The sequence below is a fragment of the Mastigoproctus giganteus genome, chromosome 13 (genome assembly GCF_048544385.1).
Source record: "Mastigoproctus giganteus isolate SK-2022 chromosome 13, ASM4854438v1, whole genome shotgun sequence".
Classification (NCBI taxonomy): domain Eukaryota; kingdom Metazoa; phylum Arthropoda; class Arachnida; order Uropygi; family Thelyphonidae; genus Mastigoproctus; species Mastigoproctus giganteus.
Genome location: NC_143587.1, coordinates 165304746 through 165323127, shown reverse-complemented (window position 1 = coordinate 165323127; position 18382 = coordinate 165304746). Strand labels below are relative to the sequence as shown.

At 40.8% G+C, this 18382-nt stretch overlaps 1 protein-coding gene across 1 annotated transcript in view; it reads left to right on the top strand.

The window, feature by feature from the left end:
* The window catches only part of UQCR-C1 (Ubiquinol-cytochrome c reductase core protein 1), a 222114-nt gene that overhangs the window by 45144 nt on the left and 158588 nt on the right, over positions 1–18382 (top strand). Inside the window, exon 4 of the mRNA XM_090387126.1 lies at positions 14302–14500. Within this exon, the coding sequence (XP_090243252.1) occupies positions 14302–14500 (199 nt within the window). The remainder of the gene's footprint in view (positions 1–14301; positions 14501–18382) is intronic.

Below are 18382 nucleotides of genomic sequence, written 5' to 3'. Positions count from 1 at the left end.
GGGCTCTGACACGAAGGAGGTGTTGTTTGGCAAGCCATCTTGATCTGCAGACCTTGTTGTGAATGTCTGCAACATGGTGTTTGAAACTGAGTTTAGGGTCGAATATAACGCCGAGATCTCTGTGCTTGGTGACTGGGGTGATGGGGGTTCCGTGGATTTCCAGGTTTAGTTGCGTTGGGCTTGATTTGAGTGAAAACACCATTTGTGCAGATTTGTTTGGATTTATCTTAAGAGAAAACTGTGCAAAGTATGTAAGGCTGTTGATAACGGTTTCAGAAACAGAATCAATTCGAGCGGTCCCGTTGATCCGATAGAGGAGCTTCAAGTTGTCTGCATAACTGATAAATTCTGTTTTCTGGCACAGGAATGGGTGGATGGCAGCCGTAAAGAGGAGCCTTCAAAGGACTCTGCCCTGGGGAACACCTACACAAACTTTCCATGTGAAAGATTTTTTATTCACAGTCAAGTGAAAGACCCTGGTCCTAAGTAGCGACTTCAAGAATTCCAGTATATTGCTTTTTATCTGGTATCTGTCCTCACAAAGTTGCGAGAGGGGCTGGATGTCTGTGCTGTTGAATGCAGACTGGATATCCAGATAAATAATTGCCATCTCAGCCCTATCTTTAGAGCCCCCCAGAATGGTGTTGGTGGTTTGCAGCAGGTTGGTAATGGTGGACCTCCATTTCAAGGCATAGTGAATGAATGGTGATTCACATGGCAGAACCTGGTTGGTTAGGATGGGAAGAAGGCACTTCTCCATGTCTTTGCGAGGCTTTCATTATTGGTCTGAATTGTGAAATTGAGGTCGCTCCTTGTGTTTTGGGGATTGGTTGGACAATATATTGATTCCAGGCTGTTGGGAAACTTTGCGTTGTGAGAATTCCATTAAAGATACCTAGGAGTGCATCAATGATGAAAACACTAACGCTCTTAAGAATGAATCGTGGGACCCCATCATATCCAGTGCAAGACGTTGTTGGAATATCATAGATGGCCTGGATAAGCTCTCTTTTTTGTGATGATGATGATGATGATGTTAGCGAGGACATCTCGCTGACAACTGTTGTGAATGCTCTTAAGGTCTGATGCTGACTTTGGCTTAAATCTTGTGATGTAGTCTAGCCATTCGATCGGATTAAGTTGTTGAGGAAATTCATCATGCCTTGCCTTAAATGGTGCCTTCCCGATCTTGATTGTTTTGTCGATGTAGGCTTTCATGGTTTCAGATTTCTTTTTATTGAACTGGGTACGGGCTCTTGAGTATGCAGTCCTGTTTAGTGGGTTTGATATTGCTTTGCATTTTGCATGTAGGCTTTGTTTATTCTGAAATTTAAGGCTGAGATCTTGGGTCCACCATGCTTTGCTTCGACAGGAGACTGAAACTGTTTTTGACGCTGCAGTTTGAGCAGTAGACTGCAGCCAGCAGGTAAGAAAGTGCAGCCCGAGCTGTGGATGACATTGGTTTAGGGCTTCCCAAGGAAAAATGAATGCTGCAAAGCAGCATTTCTCTGGATTGAGGAGTGAAGGGCTAATCACTGGCTTAACTTTTTTTTTTTTATGTGAACCCCAAATGCGAGAAGTATTAGAACCTATAGTACTTAGTACCATGCTTGGGTTGGAGGTGAGAAGACAAAAGAAGATATTTGTTGACATTGGACTTGAACTTCTGTAGATTGTAATTTTCAGGAAATACGTATGAAGGAAGGTTGTTCCAGAAAACGGCAGTTGAATGAATAAATGAGGAAGATGAAAAGTTGTTTCTGTGGGTTTGAAGTTGGACAGTAAATGGATGTTGGCTGGTGGCGGCACGTGTTCGGACTGTTTTGAAAGAGAGAGCGGGAATTATAAAAGCAAATTCAGAAGAACAGTGCCCATGGAAGTATCTGTAGAAGAGGCATGCAGCAGAAACAGTTCGTCTATGAGAAAGCGAGTGGAGAGACTCTGTTAGAGATGAATCATTAATTAACCTAACTGCCCTCTTCTGAATGGAATCAAGAAGCCTGAGAGAGATTTTGGGGGCACCACCCCAGATGTGGGAACAATATTCCATGGCAGGGTGGATTTGCGATTTATACAGAGTGAGCAGCTGTTTGGAAGAAAAGTAACGCCGAGAGCGAAAGAGAAAACCAAGTTTTCTAGATGCAGAGGAAGCAATACTTGTAATGTGCTTGTGCCAAGAGAGATTAGAAGCCAGGGTAATCCCCAAAAGAGATATATCATTTTGCCTAGAAATCGGAGTGTCACTAAAGATAAGCATAGGAGCTGAAGAATCCTTTTTGCGAGATATAAGACAAGACTGAGTTTTGGAAGGGTTGAAATCAACTAAGTTGTTTTTGCCCCACTGGAGAATTACCTGAAGAACGGCATTTAAGGAATTGGTAGCAGATTTTCGAGAAGTTGAAGCTGATTGAGCAGGACAAGTTTTCTCAAATGGAAAGTGGAATGCAATGTGCTATCATCAGCAAAACAATGGATAGGATTTCCAGTCAATGGAAGGTCATTAATATACAAGAGGAAGAGAGTGGGGGAAAGAACTGAACCTTGGGGGACATCGGCATTAGTGGAGAAGTTAGAAGACAGAGAGCCATCTACCATCACCCTCAGTGAGCGATCAGAGAGAAAACTGGATAACCAATTACTAAAAACAGTTGGCAAACCATAAGATGGAAGCTTGTTTAGAAGACCTTTATGCCAAACACGATCAAAAGCCTTTGAGATGTCAAGAGCAACTACTTGTGTTTCACTGAACCTTTCCATTGAATTAGTCCATAAATGGGTAACATAAGCCAGAATATCACCAGTGGATCGACACTGACGGAATCCATACTAGCGATCGTTGATCAGACGGAAAGTTTCTAGGTAGTTTAAGAGTTGGCAGTTAATTGATTTCTCCATTACTTTAGAAAGAGTAGAAGTAATTGCAATGGAACAATAATTGGATGGGAGGGTTTTGTCACCCTATTTAGGAACTGGCTGGATATGGGCAAATTTCCAAGCAGAAGGAAAAACACCTTTGGAATAAGAAAGTGAAAAAAGGTGGCAAAGAATAGGAATAAGTTCAGGAGCACAGGTTTTGAGAACATGTGGAGAAATACCATCAGGACCTGGAGCTTTCTTAGCATCAAGATTCATCAAAATCCTTCTGATATCCTTTTGACGGAAGACCACAGGAGGCATTGAATGGAACGTGTTGGGAATGGTGGGAGGTGTTTTATCAAGATCATTAATACATGAGCTGGAAGAAAAATGGGATGCTAACAGGTTAGCTTTATCCTTGGCTGAAGTGAAAACCATCTGGTATGGACAGAGGTGGGAGCACAGATGGGCAAAAGTTGCAGCCAATAGCTTTGGCAAGAGACCAGAATGCTCGTCTACCATTAGGGCAAGAAGCAAGTTTTCTACTCTTAGCCTGTTCAAACTCTAGTTTGGACTGATTAATAACTGCTTTACAATTGTTCCCAGCTTTGGTATAGGCAGAAAATGAAACTGAAGAATTAGAAACAAACCAATTATGATATGCAACATTCTTCTCTTGAACAGCCTTAGCACATTTTTTGGAAAACCAAGGTTTAGATAAAGGATGAGATTTTGAAGTGGAGTGTGGGATAAAGGATTCCATTCCTGCAAGAATAATTTCACTGACACGATCTGAGCAAACGTTGACATCAGAAGTTTTGAAACAGTAATCTGACCAAGGAAAAGAAGAAAAGAAGTCTCGCAGGTCATCCCATTTTGCATTCTTGTAATGCCAAACAACACGAGGTTGGGAATAGCCATGAGATAAAGATTCCATTGGAGAAGAGACAATCGCCAAGTTGTGATCTGAAGTGCCTAAAAGACCTCTCACTTCGACTGTGTACTTGGAAGGGTTGTTTGTGAGAAAAAGATCAAGCGTATTGCCTGAATGATTAGGATTGTCCGGTATTTTTGAAGGTAAATGAATAATCTGTGCTAGGTCATTAGTAAATGCAAAAGCCTCAGCATCTCGACCTGCTGGGTCGGTGTGACTAGAAAACGGATGCCAGCTGGAGTTGTGAACATTAAAATCACCAAGGACATTTACCTCACTATTAGGAAAGTTGGACTGGAAAATGTCAAGTTGCAAAGAGAGCAAGTCAAAGAGCTCCAACTGATTAGTCGAGTTGAGAGAATGGTAGAGACAACAGATGAATTTGACACAATGAGGTAGAGAGATTTTAAGCCAGAGAAGATCAAAGAGAGGAGATTCCAAATTGCTAAGTCTCTGACAGGGAATATCAGAATGGACATATGCACATGTACCACCTTTGAGGAGAAAGGAATCATACAGCGAATAATTTGGGCATCTGAGATGAGCAGTAGTTGAATCAACCGATAACTGAGATTCTGTCAGAAAAAGTACATGGGGTTTGGCAGACTGCAAGTGGAAATGGATATCGTTGAGATTAGAATTGAGACCACGTATATTTGTGAAATGAATTAGGAAGTGCTTGGGAGGTTTAGATCTTTTTGCAGATAAGCTTGCTCTATTAGTTTGACAATTCATGGTGTATTCAATAGTAAGAAAAAGTGGGTGGGACATGCTGTATGAGTAATGAAATTTTTGGATATGGCGTATACGTGGTAAGAATATACCCAGATCCTTGACATAACGTGGCCTCGACAATGCTCCCCGCCTACACACTACTCGGACTCCCTCCAGTCACTATCTCGCAGAGTAGAGGTAGCAAGATTATACACTAGCTGATCCGTAAGCTTCCTAGGGAGTTACCAATAGGTTCAGTCTGGTGTACTAACTAGCGGCCAGCCTGCGAACACTGTTTTAGAGCTGTACCCTCGAAATGTAAGGAATATTGGATCTCGCCACGATTTTAATCATAACCTCAAAAGTCATCAATCATACTGCATGATGGAAGAGATAGGGAAAGGTTGACTGTAACTTAGTTCTAGAAACTAAACATGGGTGTCACCACTTCAAGCCTCCAATAAGCAAAGTGGTGGTATTGCACCAGTTGATGAGAGTCATCTACCACCTAGTACTCTCTAGTAACATAGAGGGGTGACATTCCTCCATGTGGTGTGGGCAACAGACCTCGACCCCTGCTTACGTTGGGTTACACCTGGGTGGTCACCCACCATGTACTTGTGCATGGAGGTTATACCCAGGATTACTAACAGTCCCACCATCGTGAAGGTGCAAGCAGAGGATTTGGCCGTCTAGACTTTGCCGAAAGTGGGTGCACTTGACTCGAGTGTCACCCGAATATCAGTTCCATCAGCATTTTAGACTCCCAGGTAGCAAATACAGCTTGTCTGGCATATCTGAGAGAATGTCTGTGACAACCTCAAGGACCTGGAAACATCAGGCACCTTAACTGGTGCCTGATGTTACCAGGATGTCCTGGAAGTGGTTGGGAGAATGAGGGCTACAGGTAGATGGTCTAACATGAAGACTGTTTCAGGCTGGGTCTCTGTTGCAAATATTAGGTCTAACAGGTTACCGCCTCTGGTAGGGAAAAAATTCTGGAGTGTCAAACCTACTGCAGCCAGATTAGAAGATAACAGTCTGCGAAGACTGTGTTGGCCTAAGCTAATATTATGTTCTAACACATTGCACAGCTATGAATAGTAGTGGTCAGTGCTTTTTCTTGGGACGGTACGGCACGGCATACCGGCACCTTTTGTGACGTGTGACATTTGGAAGCAGTGCACTCCGAAATTTGTAATATTCCGTAAATTTTTTTCACAAGTTTACCTACTGTTCAAATAAGCTTAAAATTATTTAACTACATTTGCATTTCTCACTGTGTTAAGATATTTTCTATATAAAACTGTATAACCATTTTTATAATTCTAAATTACTCAGTCGGACCTCTGTTTAAAGAAGTCCTTTTATAGCGAATCATTTTGAATTCCCCCTGGAAGTTACATTTAAAATAGTTTCCGTTGAGCGAAGAAAATTTTCATATAACGAGTGCATTAGGAGAGAATTAACTCAGAACGCACTGTTCGCATTTCTGGCCTTCAGGCAATTTAGGCAATTAGTGCTGCTGCACGAATTAAGTGAGCTAAAGTGATTACCATTCTGCAACTTAGTGGTACCTGGTAAAACCTATCTGACCACCTGTCCCACATATGGAGAAGTCGTGCTAGTCAGCAGATCAAGGGGTACTTCTTTTCCCAATGGACTCTGGTCCAATTTCTACTGTAGTGGTGTCCAAACTTTTCCCGTCCAGGCACCATGTTAAAATAAAATTCAAAGTTAGATTTCTTTAGTGTGTTACATTTTCCATATCTTGTTGCATGTAAAAGTAAAATTGAAAATATTCGAAACTTTTATTAAGTACAATACACAATTACGTTTACTGAACAAAACATTTAATGAGAAAATTTTTTTGATAATTAACAAAATTTAAAATGCTATTTTCGTTCACTTTCTGGGCGGGCTGTAGATTGGACACTGCTGTGAATCAACTGTAAGTGCCCCATTTGAGAATTGGGAGAGCGTGATTTACTTTTACCCTGACAAATAATCATCTGTTGTTTCGCGGAAGTGTGTTATCCACATTTTTCTGGAAATTCTCCCTATCTCTGTTTACATGGTCATAGTACCTGAATATCCGAATGACACTGACATTTTGGACAGTTAATACCAATGACGACAGAAGGAAAATGAGGACAACGAAGGTATTAAACCTTCTAAACATGAATTGTTGGCATTTGGTGAAAATGAAGTTAGAAAATTGTCAATTAGGTTACAGTTAAATGAAAGAGATACAATTTGTGGATTTCGCGAATACCTAATTGAAAAGATGGTTTCGGAAGAATTGAAGCATTTGATGGACGCTCTGAGTACGATACCAATTTCATCGAGTGAATGTGAACAAGGATTTTCACAAATGAATCTGATCGCCAGCCCAACCAGAGCTTCGTTGATGACAAAAACAGTTTCTTCACTACAATTTCTTAAAATTGTAGGCCCACCGCTGACCCGCTTCGATCCAACAAAATATGTCGATTCGTGGCTGCTTCGGAAATGTCATTCAGCAACTGACACACAAAGAGGAAGAAAAGAATTTAGCACAGGGTGTCGGATGAGAACTTAATAAAAATTTGGAATTTTCTACAAAAATTTTATTATGAAATTATTTTTATTTATGTTATTTATTTTTACTTATTATTTTTAGGATCCATAGTCTAACGGAGGACCCTTATAATGTCACTCGGTTTCCGTCTGTCACAACATTGTATCTCTGGAACCACTCAACCTATTGACTTGAAATTTTGCATTGGTTTGTAAATGATGTGAGACAACATAACGGCATATCGATCGTTGTTGACAAAAATTTGAGAAATGGGGGGGGGGGGACAAAATGTTTTCGACCACCTATAGCTTATTATACACCGTTGGAAAGAGTTCAATGAGTAGGTTTAAAATATACTCTTAAAATATTTTTAAAATTAAAAATGGCAGCGCCAGACAGGAAAATGTCAGTAATTTTCACATCCCCCCCCCTCTATTTCCATCACTAATGGAGCTAAAAAATCACATTAACTATGCATTATTCAATGCCTATATAGGGAAAACTGTTCCAATTGAAATCTATCATTTACTTTTTGTGTTAAAATTAAAAAACCAATTTTTTATTGCACTTCGAAAGCACGCTTCTTTGTACTAAATAACTCTCCTTTTGGTGAAGTTTGCTAAATAGTTAGTTAATAATTCTATAAAGGTCATTTATAAATTTTGCGATGAGAAGTTTTTTAAAAATTTTCAAACCTGGAGTTGTCCCGACAGGGAAGTACTCAGAAAGGCTTTAGCATTAGTAGAGACATTTGATGCAAGAAAGCAAGCTTATGCAGCATCAGCCAAAAAAAAAAAAAAAAAACCCACTTCCACTTCACCCCTCTGTTCGTTCAAAATACCTGTCCAGCTGAGCCTTAAACTTATTTAGGCTATCAACCTCCACCACAAGGGATGGAAGTCTGTTCCACCAACCAACCACCCGCTGGCTAAAGGCAAATTTCCGCACGTCTATCCTACATCTGTCTTTCCTCAATTTCAATTTATGCCCTCTCAGGTCATTTTTCTGAGCTAGAGGAAGAATCCCATCAGCATTGAGCATGCTTAACCCATTCAAGGCTTTATACACCTCTATCAGATCACCTCGCTGGTGCCTAGTCTCCAGACACTGTAATTTGCAAAACTTAAGCCTTTCTTCGTAAGAGCACCCCTTTGTTCCATTCACTAATCTTGTTGCCCTTCTCTGTACTCGTTCCAGCAGCTCTACATCCTTCTTGAAATGAGGCCTCCAGACCTGTATACAGTACTCAAGGTGTGGCCTGACCATCGCCTTATACAATGGAATAATCACCTCCTTATCCCTGCTGGAAAAATTCCTATATATCATTGACAATACTCCATGAGCTACTCTTGCAGCCCGTCTGCACTCCTCAGAGAACTTCATATCTGCCTGCACAACCACCCCCAAGTCCCTTTCATTCTCTACCACTGTCAGTGTTGTACCACAGAGTTGATACGTTGCTCTGGGGTTGCTGTTTCCCATGTGTAGTACTTTACATTTGTCAATGTTAAACTTCATTTGCCACCTCTCAGCCCATCTGCTCAACCTTTCCAGATCCTGTTGCAGCAGCATAGTGTCAGTAGTGTCCTTGACAACCCTGCCAACCTTTGTATCGTCTGCAAACTTGGACATTAAGCCTGATATACCATCATCAATATCATTTATAAATACAGAAAACAATAATGGACCCAACACTGAGCCCTGAGGGACTCCACTAATAACATCAGTCCACGATGAGCAGTGTCCATTGATTACCACTCTCTGTCTTCTCCCCCTCAACCACCCCTTCATCCATAGCAGCAATTTGCCTCCAATGTCACACTGCTCCAATTTGTGTAGCAGTCTTCCATGTGCAACAGTATCAAAAGCCTTTCTAAGATCCAAGTATATAATATCAAAGTTATTCCCTGCATCCAGTTCTTTTGTGACTGCATCATAGTATCCAATCAAGTTGGTCAGGCAAGACTTCCCCTTAACAAAACCATGCTGTGTCTGAGCTATAACTGAAGTCTTATCTAAATGATCCTGCAGTGCTTCTTTAACCAGTGCCTCCATTAATTTTCCTGGAACAGAAGTTAAGCTCACAGGTCTATAATTACTTGTGTCAGCCTTTGATCCTCCTTTGTGAATTGGGGTCACATTTGCACATTTCCAGTCTATGGGTACCTCCCCTGAGTCCAAGGAAGCTCTCATAATTAAGGCTAAGGGTTTGCTTACTTCCTTTGCTGCCTCCTTTAATATAACTGGATAGATCCCATCCACCCCGGGCGGGTGCCTTTCTTGTGTTTATCTTCAACAGTTTCTCCTCCACTTTACTCCCAGTTATTTCAAGATTCTGTAGCTTACTGCTAGAGTTGAATACACCTCTGGCATTCCCCTCGCTGAATAACTCCTCATGTGTGAATGTCGATGCAAAATATTCATTTAGTTTGTTAGCTACCTGAGCAGGATCATCAACACTTGACCCATCAATATCAAGTGGACCAATCTGATTCATCCCCTTCCTTCTAGAGTTTACATAAGTAAAGAACTCTTTGCTGTTTTTCTTTGCATCCCTTGCCAAGGATTTCTCGTAATCTGCCTTCGCCTGCCTAACCTCCTTTGTAACTTGGTTGCATATCAACTTGTATCTATCATAGGCTTCTGTGTCATGTGTTAATTTGTATGTATCCCATGCATTTTTCTTCTCTGCCATATGCCTCATTAGTTCATCTGACCATTTTGGCCTAAACCTTGAAAATATTTCTTAGTTGGTATGTAAAGCCTAGTAGCTTCCAAGATAAGTTCTTTGAATGCTTCCCATTTTGAATTTGCTGTTGGTAACATCATCAGTTGGTCCCACTGTATAGAATTTAAATACTGTCTCAGTCCATCGTAGTCGCCTTTACGGAAGCAATAACCCTTCCCTTTACCCCTAATGGTAGTTACCTCTTTGAGTAAATCCCACTTCAGCACACTGTGATCACTGCCACCTAGTGGTTCATTTATCTGCAGATTCTTAATGCATGAAGAATCACTGCTGATAATCAAATCAAGAGTATTACTCCCTCTAGTTGCCTCCCGAACATGCTGATGTAGAAAACAATCATCCAATAAATCCACAAAAGCCCTGCTAGTGTGTGAGTAACCAGCCCCCAAAATCCAGTCAATATCTGGGAAATTAAAATCTCCCATTATAAGACACTCTGATTTACTGGCCCACTCTATTTCCCTGTACAGTTCCTTATTATACTCATCAGAGTCATTAGGCCTATAGCACACTCCTACTCTCAATTTTGATCTCCCAGTGTTTATGTCACACCAAACTGACTCCACACTGCACTGTCCAGCGATGTCGACTGGCTTCACTTCCTTGGTTTTTGTGTTTCTTAACTAATAGCATAACACCTCCTCCCTTCCTATCCTGTCTATCCTTTCTGTAGACGTTGTACTCCCCAAATTGCAGTTCCGCATCCCTTATATCTGTGTGACACCACGTCTCTGATATCCCAACAATATCTGCCTTCGATGTTTTGAGCAATACCTCAAATTCATCAAATTTATTTACTAAACTCCTAGCATTGGTGTACACGCAAGTATACCTGCACCTGTTTCTATTCTTAGCTACCCTAACACAACCCATGTGTTTACTTGTACCGCAATGGCTCCCAGCAGTCTCTGAAATACCATGCATCTTGTTTTTCAGGCTTCTGCTCATTCTAATAGAAGCAGTGCAAGAATCTCTTTCACCTCTGCCAGTGGCTACTGTCAATCTATTGGTCTTTGTCTCCCCCCAAGCTAGCAGTTTTCCGACCCACCTAACACTGCCTCGATAGCATCAGCAAATATTCTTGCACCCTTTCTATTTAAGTGTATCCCATCCCTGTAGAAGCAATCTCTCCTGTTAACAAGTACAGTCCAGGCTGAAAAAAATTCTACCCCTTGAGCCTTGCACAATCTTTCCAGGGCCGAATTGATCGACAAGGCTCTCATCATATACTCCCTCCTATCGTGTCTGGGCAGAATTGTAGACACTTTCAAATTCAACCCTAATTCTCGGCTTTTGTTCAACAGTGACCTGTACTTGTTAAGTAATTCTGCCGGTCTCCTACTCTTAATATTATTAGTGCCAACGTGTACAACTATATCACCTTTTGTGCCCTTAAAAGATGATATTCGCTCTACAACGTCATCAACCTTTGCCCCTGGCAGACATACCCTGGTCCTGTTCCACCTATCTTTTTTACAAAGCATGTTCCCCGTTTCCCTGACAATAGAGTCACCAACAACTACTAGTTTCTTTGGGACCAGGGCATTCTGCCTTGGGGATTGTCTCTGTGTCACGCGATGCCCAAGTACAAGCTCTGGCGTTGATGTGGGCAGCTGAGAGCTTGATGGGCCCCTCAATTTAGTTTCTTCGAGGGCATCCACCCTGTCCTTCAAGCTCTCATATAGGCCCATAAGAACGCCGAGTTGTTGCCTGATATCGATACACTCCTTGTCACGCACACACAAAGACATCCCCCTTGGCAGTATCATGTCCCGTACCCGATTGCTCTGCAAACATCAAGCAAACAGTGCATTTTATAAGGCTGTGAGTCAGAGGACAACTGCCCCCCTCAGTTCTGTTCTGAGCCACAGCACTTCCATTAGCTTGAGCCTTTTGCTTTGCTGCTCTGGTCTGAGTCATGATTCTATTAATTTATTAATTAATTATGTTATTAATTATATTACGTTTGTAATCTAAGTCGTTATATGTATTTATTTAAACGTACAATTTAACTGCTAACGAAGTTCAACTAACGCTATCTAGTACGGTATATAACCTACGGTATATCTAGTACGGTATCACAATGGCGGGAAAGTTACTAACGGTAGTTACGAACACGTGGAAACCCTTACCGATACTTTTACAAGGCCGAGTAAAGAATAAATACACCAAATTAATCAAAAAATCACAAAATAATGTTATACTACTAAATTTAAATCAAAAGTCTTAGAAAAACAATAATTTCAAATCAATAAATAAGAAAAATCCACTTAGCGGCTTGGAACACGACCGTCACTAGTAGCCTCGTCAGCAGACTCGTGAGTCTGCTGACGAGGTAAATACATAAAATACAAAAAAATACATAGCTATATCTGAATAAATCAGAATATTGGTAAAACGGCATCGTTTTAAGTTATATCTCATATTGTGAATACCTTCCCAACGAGTTGCCATGATATTGCACTACTTCGAATAAGTAACGCTTCACCTAAGGAGAAGACTAATGTTACTTATTCTCAGATGGATACCACCACCCAGACGGCACCGTTTCAGGGCTATTTGGCCCTTCTTCGGTGGGTGGGTATATAACTATATAACTTAAAACGATGCCGTTTTACCAATATTCTGATTTATTCAGATATAGCTATGTTTTTCTGATGCATTTGCACTATATTTATACATAGTCTAGACTCCGTCATAGCTTGAGGCTTATGCCCTAAACGCTTGAGTCTAAATACATGATACACCATCAGGCATCTCTCATATTGTGGAGTTATACTTCATAACTGTTTTGCCATCATTGCATCACTCGGGTACCTACCGACCCACCGAAGAAGGGCCAAATAGCCCTGAAACGGTGCCGTCTGGGTGGTGGTATCCATCTGAGAATAAGTAACATTAGTCTTCTCCTTAGGTGAAGCATTACTTATTCGAAGTAGTGCAATATCATGGCAACTCGTTGTGAAGGTATTCACAATATGAGATATAACTTAAAACGATGCCGTTTTACCAATATTCTGATTTATTCAGATATACCTATGTATTTCTGATGCATTTGCACTATATTTATACATTATGGAATACGTTTAAAACACAGAAGCCACGAATGCATATATACCATTGAGAAATACTGCATGAGGAGGATGCTGAAATGGGTGAATGCAGAGCTAGCCAGACAGAGTAGAAAAAAGATAGCATGGGATAATTACAGAGTACTGGTGATGAAAATACTGAAGCTAACAACAGCCACAAGTTGATCTGTAATAGTACTATGTATAAAGGTAGAGAGGTCTAGGCTGTGTATGAGAAAGCACTGGCTAGGAGACCAAATAATGGGGACAAGGAATTTTTCTTGTATATGAATACAATGAAGAAGAAAGTGAATTAGGTCAGATCTTGGTGTACTGGGTGTGGGAAAGCCTTAGATAGCCCAGCTGATGTTGCTGATGAACTGAATAGGTACTTTGCATTGGTCTTTACTGACAAAAGATCCTTCGTCACGAGAAGTGGCTGTGCGAGTGAGGCTTGGGCTGTGTGAAATTAGTGATTTAGAAATTGTTTATTAAAAAAGCAAAGGCGAGTAAGGCTTGCAGAGCTGATGGCATATACCTGTAATTTTGATGGAGGCTGTCAGAGAGTGCATTGAACCATTGAAGTTAATTATGAGAGCACCTTTGGACTGGAATAGTGCCAATGTATTGCCAGTACATAAGGGCAGTTCTAAGAGCGAAGTTGGTAACTACAAACCAGTTAATCTGACTGCAGTAGCGGGGGGGGGGAAATCTTAGAAGCAATGATTAAGAGTGCAATCCAAGGACATTTAGATAGAAATGGCATTCTGAAGAACATACAACATGATTTTGTAATGGGAAAATATGTTTAAAAAAAATTATGTACCAGGTATGCAATCAGGCAGGCATTAAACGTCTTTAGATCAAGACACCACGATTGTTGTAATAAAAAAAAACACACTTTTTTTTTAAACAATCGTTGATTCATTACCATTGGGTATAGATTTATCTTTCATATTGTTTGTATTGTGACTGAAGATTGTGCCCTTTTGTTTTTCTTTGGAAATTTCATCCATACTTGTTCAACAGTTTCATCTTATTTGTACTTGATATACTCTAATTACCAATCACACCATTTACCATTCTGCCTGCAATGTCTATATTTGTGATAATCATATACAGTTTTCCCTTTAACAACAAAAGTATGTATGGAAGATTCACTGTTTTCATTGCCATTTTATGAATTTTATTTCTCATACTCTTCAATTGTTCTTCAGAATTATATCCTTGGTACACATCCTGGGTGACAACTTTGCATTCCTTCCTGAGATAACACATAATTATTATGGTCATTAACATCATTATTCCTATAACACTGCTATATCATAATTTATGATTCTAATATATATTTATACTGGTATATTAAACAATATGAAATTATTATCTTAAATGAGTATTGATTCTGTTTTATTTACAGCTATAGAAATTTTAGCAGATATTATACTGAATAGCAAATTTGGAGAGAATGAAATAGAAAGAGAACGAGGAGTAATTCTGCGTGAAATGCAAGAAGTAGAAACTAATCTGCAAGAGGTGGTCTTTGACCATTTGCATTCAACAGCTTTTCAGGGTACTGCTTTGGGCAGAACTATTCTTGGACCAACAGAAAATATCAAGTATGCATACATATTTTGTGTATATTTTGCATGCATGCACTTGTGTTTTCCTTGTTTTGTATTTATTTTATCTTGATACATAATCAGCACTATGCAGAATTCATGCACTCAAAAATTTGTTATTTTTTCATTGACAGCTTAATCTCATAAACTAAATGTGTAAGAGAGGATATTGAAAGAAGTCTGAACAAAATTTCAAAGAAAGCAAAGTTCGGAACTAAAACAACCTTAAAGAGAATCACAAAGGAACTTAAATACAAGATTTGTCATCTTGTGTTGCCACTAAGTTTGAATAAAGATGACCCAGATAGAAGATAGAATTTGCTCAATGGTTTTTGGCCACGAGTGTTACAAGTCAATAAATCACTGAATATTTTGTGGACTGATCTTCATGTTTATTACACTCTCACCCCCCCCCCCCTCCCGCACAGTTATTCTTTTACAAGGATTTAAATGCTCCTGGTTTGACAGTTTAGGTGGGAATTTCAATGGGAGGTGTCATTGGATCTTTTTTCTTTGAGGGAACCATGTCAGGAAAAAGCTATCTGAGACTGCTAAAAAGACAAAAGCTTTCCATTAACACTTTCACTGCTGGCTTTACCAATGACCTTTTTGACCCAGGATTGAAAACCATGGGATTGAATCAATCTGGAGTGGAGAGAGCAAAGATTTCTTTGAGCTTTCTTCTCACTATGAATTAGTCAGCCTCCAGCAAGGGTTACCTTGATAAAAATGTGTCTTTTTTTTTTTTTGTCAAATTGGAAGAAAAAGTTCTAAAAGTAGGGTGGTTCTCTTCCCTCGCAAGTAGATTAAAACCCAGTGCTGCATATTTGCATCTAAGGAAGCAGTAAACATGTTAATGCAGTCCAAACTCAGTTTTCATCATTGCTTTTTTATGCAGGACAGGTGCATATAATGTGTAGCGTTGCTTGTCAAGTGGCACCACATCTCCCTCCTCCTCCTAGAATTTCCACCTAGAAATGATAGAGGGTACCCCAGTGGAGGGAACCCACCCTCTGCAGGTAGCACTGTCATGGGCAAAAAGAGGTTTGTGGCAATAGTCCACCTGGTGAGGTGTTTGGGTGGGAGGTGGGGAAGGGAAATAAGTAATGAAGGGGGAAGTAAAGCCATAGGACCAGAGTGCCCTGTGTAGGAGAGGGATCATGCTGTGAATGGACAGCACTTCTCTGTTTGAAATTTCTGCTGTAGCCAGTCAGCAGATCCCACACCATACCTCAAAGGAGGGGAGGTGCAAAGTCAGTATGGCAGGGGGGGGGTTCCCCTAGTTGGTTGCCCCTGCTGCAGTCTAATTGGGAGGAGGCTTTAGAATAACAGACTCTACACGTACTCAGGCCAACCGTGCACACCTGTCATACTTACACAAGTGCACTTTTTCCTTTCTTTTTTTGACATATACCCCCAGGGGCTCACATCTGGTGAGTATGGGCTTGGCACACCCAGGGTCTTAAGCTGGATATCATCATACTTCTCTTTCTCGGTGATTCCCTTCTCTCTCTCTCTCTCTCTCTCTCTCTCTCTCTCTCTCTCTCTCTCTCTCTCTCAGGGGTAACTCAGAAATTTTCTTTGGCTGGTGCAGAAAATGCCTCAGGCTTCCTTGCACCATATGGCTAATAATAATAATAATATTTTGGGACATACTGGAAAAAACAGTACATATCACAACTCACACTTACACATCTGCTTTCTTACATTCATCATCATATAGACAGAACACGTGCCACCTAAATATGAACCTACACTACTACATATACTCAGACACATATGTATGAATGGGTATTCATACACACAGCATACTCATTCACATCAAATACCTTTTGCCTGTTATTTCTCATGTGCACACTGACTGAGCTCTCAATCATTTCTAAAATGTTTTCATTTAATTTGATGTGATCAAGAACCCAACCAAAGTATAGACTGTTATGTACACCTGTCATTCATACAACTACTCATGCAAGCCTTTGCCCACGGCTAAGACCACTGCGGCTCAACCACAGCCATTTCCCACACTTGGACATTCATACATACATAGAATGTATGAAAACCACACTTGGGCCATACATAGAATGGAGAGGCACATGTTGGGGGTGGGATGAAGTTTCACTTTCCAACCAGAGATGCCACAGAAACAAACTCTCAGTCACGTCTACAAATGCATATGCAACAGAGCCCCAACCAGGGTTAGGCTGTTTTCTATGAGACATGCAGACAGACAAACTCTTAATCACATCGGCAACATGGATGTAACGGAGAACTGCAGCCAGGATAGACTTATATGAAGATAAGGTGTCTTTACATGATCATACTTGCAATCCGCCAAAACTCAACCACAGCAGGACATATACACATGTAACCAGAACAAATGTTGACATTGACGCGTTTTACCACTTATACTTGTAACCTTTATCCATTTGTTCAATAATGTATATTCATTCATAACAAACATAGGTATACATAAAACATAAAGAGAATAATGAAATAAAATAAAATAAAATGAAATGATAAAAAGGCTGTAAAATAATATTTACAAAAAACTTTTAATTATTTACAATAAACTAAACTATAACAAAAATAAAATAAGTTAAAATGCATTAAAATATAAATATAAAAGCGATAAAAAGACGATGAAAACACTATTAGAGCTTTCGGAGGTGTCTACCTCCTTCCTCAGTAATAGTGAGACTTCAGCGACACATCCTTAAATACCAGGTTCACGGTACACGTGGATGACCAGGCGCATACTCAGCATTCCTTTCACTTGTACCAGAACCGGAAGTGGTCTGGGGACGTGGAAAACTAAAACGCTTATCTCTGGCCAAAACCACTGCTTCAAAAAGGGGGTGAAGCCTAACTCCCGTCTCTATTCATACTATTGTTGCCAGAGGATCCAATCCACAGACTTTCCAGCCACTTGCGGTCCCAGAATCTATGCGCCCGGTCAAGGATGACAGCGTTGTCAGGGGAGATCTGGTGTTGTTTTTCCCAATAGTGCTCGGCAATGGCGGATTTATTGAGCTCTGCGGTCCGTATCGCTCTTGAATGTTCCCCCAGACGATCCTTGAGACGCCGTCCTGTCTCCCCCATGTAACATTCCCCACAATCCGGGCATGTGATCTCATATACGACCCCACTACTAGAATCCCTAGTAATGGGGTCTTTGACCTGTTACACTACTGTGTGCAACCTCCGGCCCGGGAGCTGCACACAGCGTGTCTGAAAGTCGCGAAGCATCCTCGCAATGCGATCTGACAGGCCCGGATAGTAGGGAACATACACTGTGGTAAGCGGTACAGGCGGAACTACCCGGTTGGGCTCTTCCTCTCTATTGCATTTATCAATGACCCTCTGGGGGTAACCGCACCTCATAAGATCCGTCGTGATTTGCCTAATTTCCTTCTCCCCCTCCTCAGGGGTACTGCAATGTGTTGTCACCCTACCCAAGAGTGCTCTGGCCACACTATTTTTATGTTGGACAGTCTGTGCCGTCCTATAATGTGTGTACTGGCCTCTACACATTGGTTTCCTATAAACCTTAGTTCTAAGTCTGGGGCCTTCCCTATATACCATCATGTCCAGAAATGGGAGGGTACCATCTGTTTCTACCTCTGAGGTGAATTTTATAAAGGGGGAGAAACCATTGAGAAACGAGACCACATCTTCCTCTCTCCCCTTCTTTACAATAGTGAACGTGTCATCAACATATCGTTTCCACTTACGCATAGGGAACTCCAATCTCGCAAAAACCCTATTCTCAAATTCCTCCATAGCCAGATTTGCAACAATCGCGCTGATTGGAGAACCCATGGCTGTGCCGTGAACCTGTTTATACATCACTCCTTGGAAAACCAAGGTTGTACTAGAAAG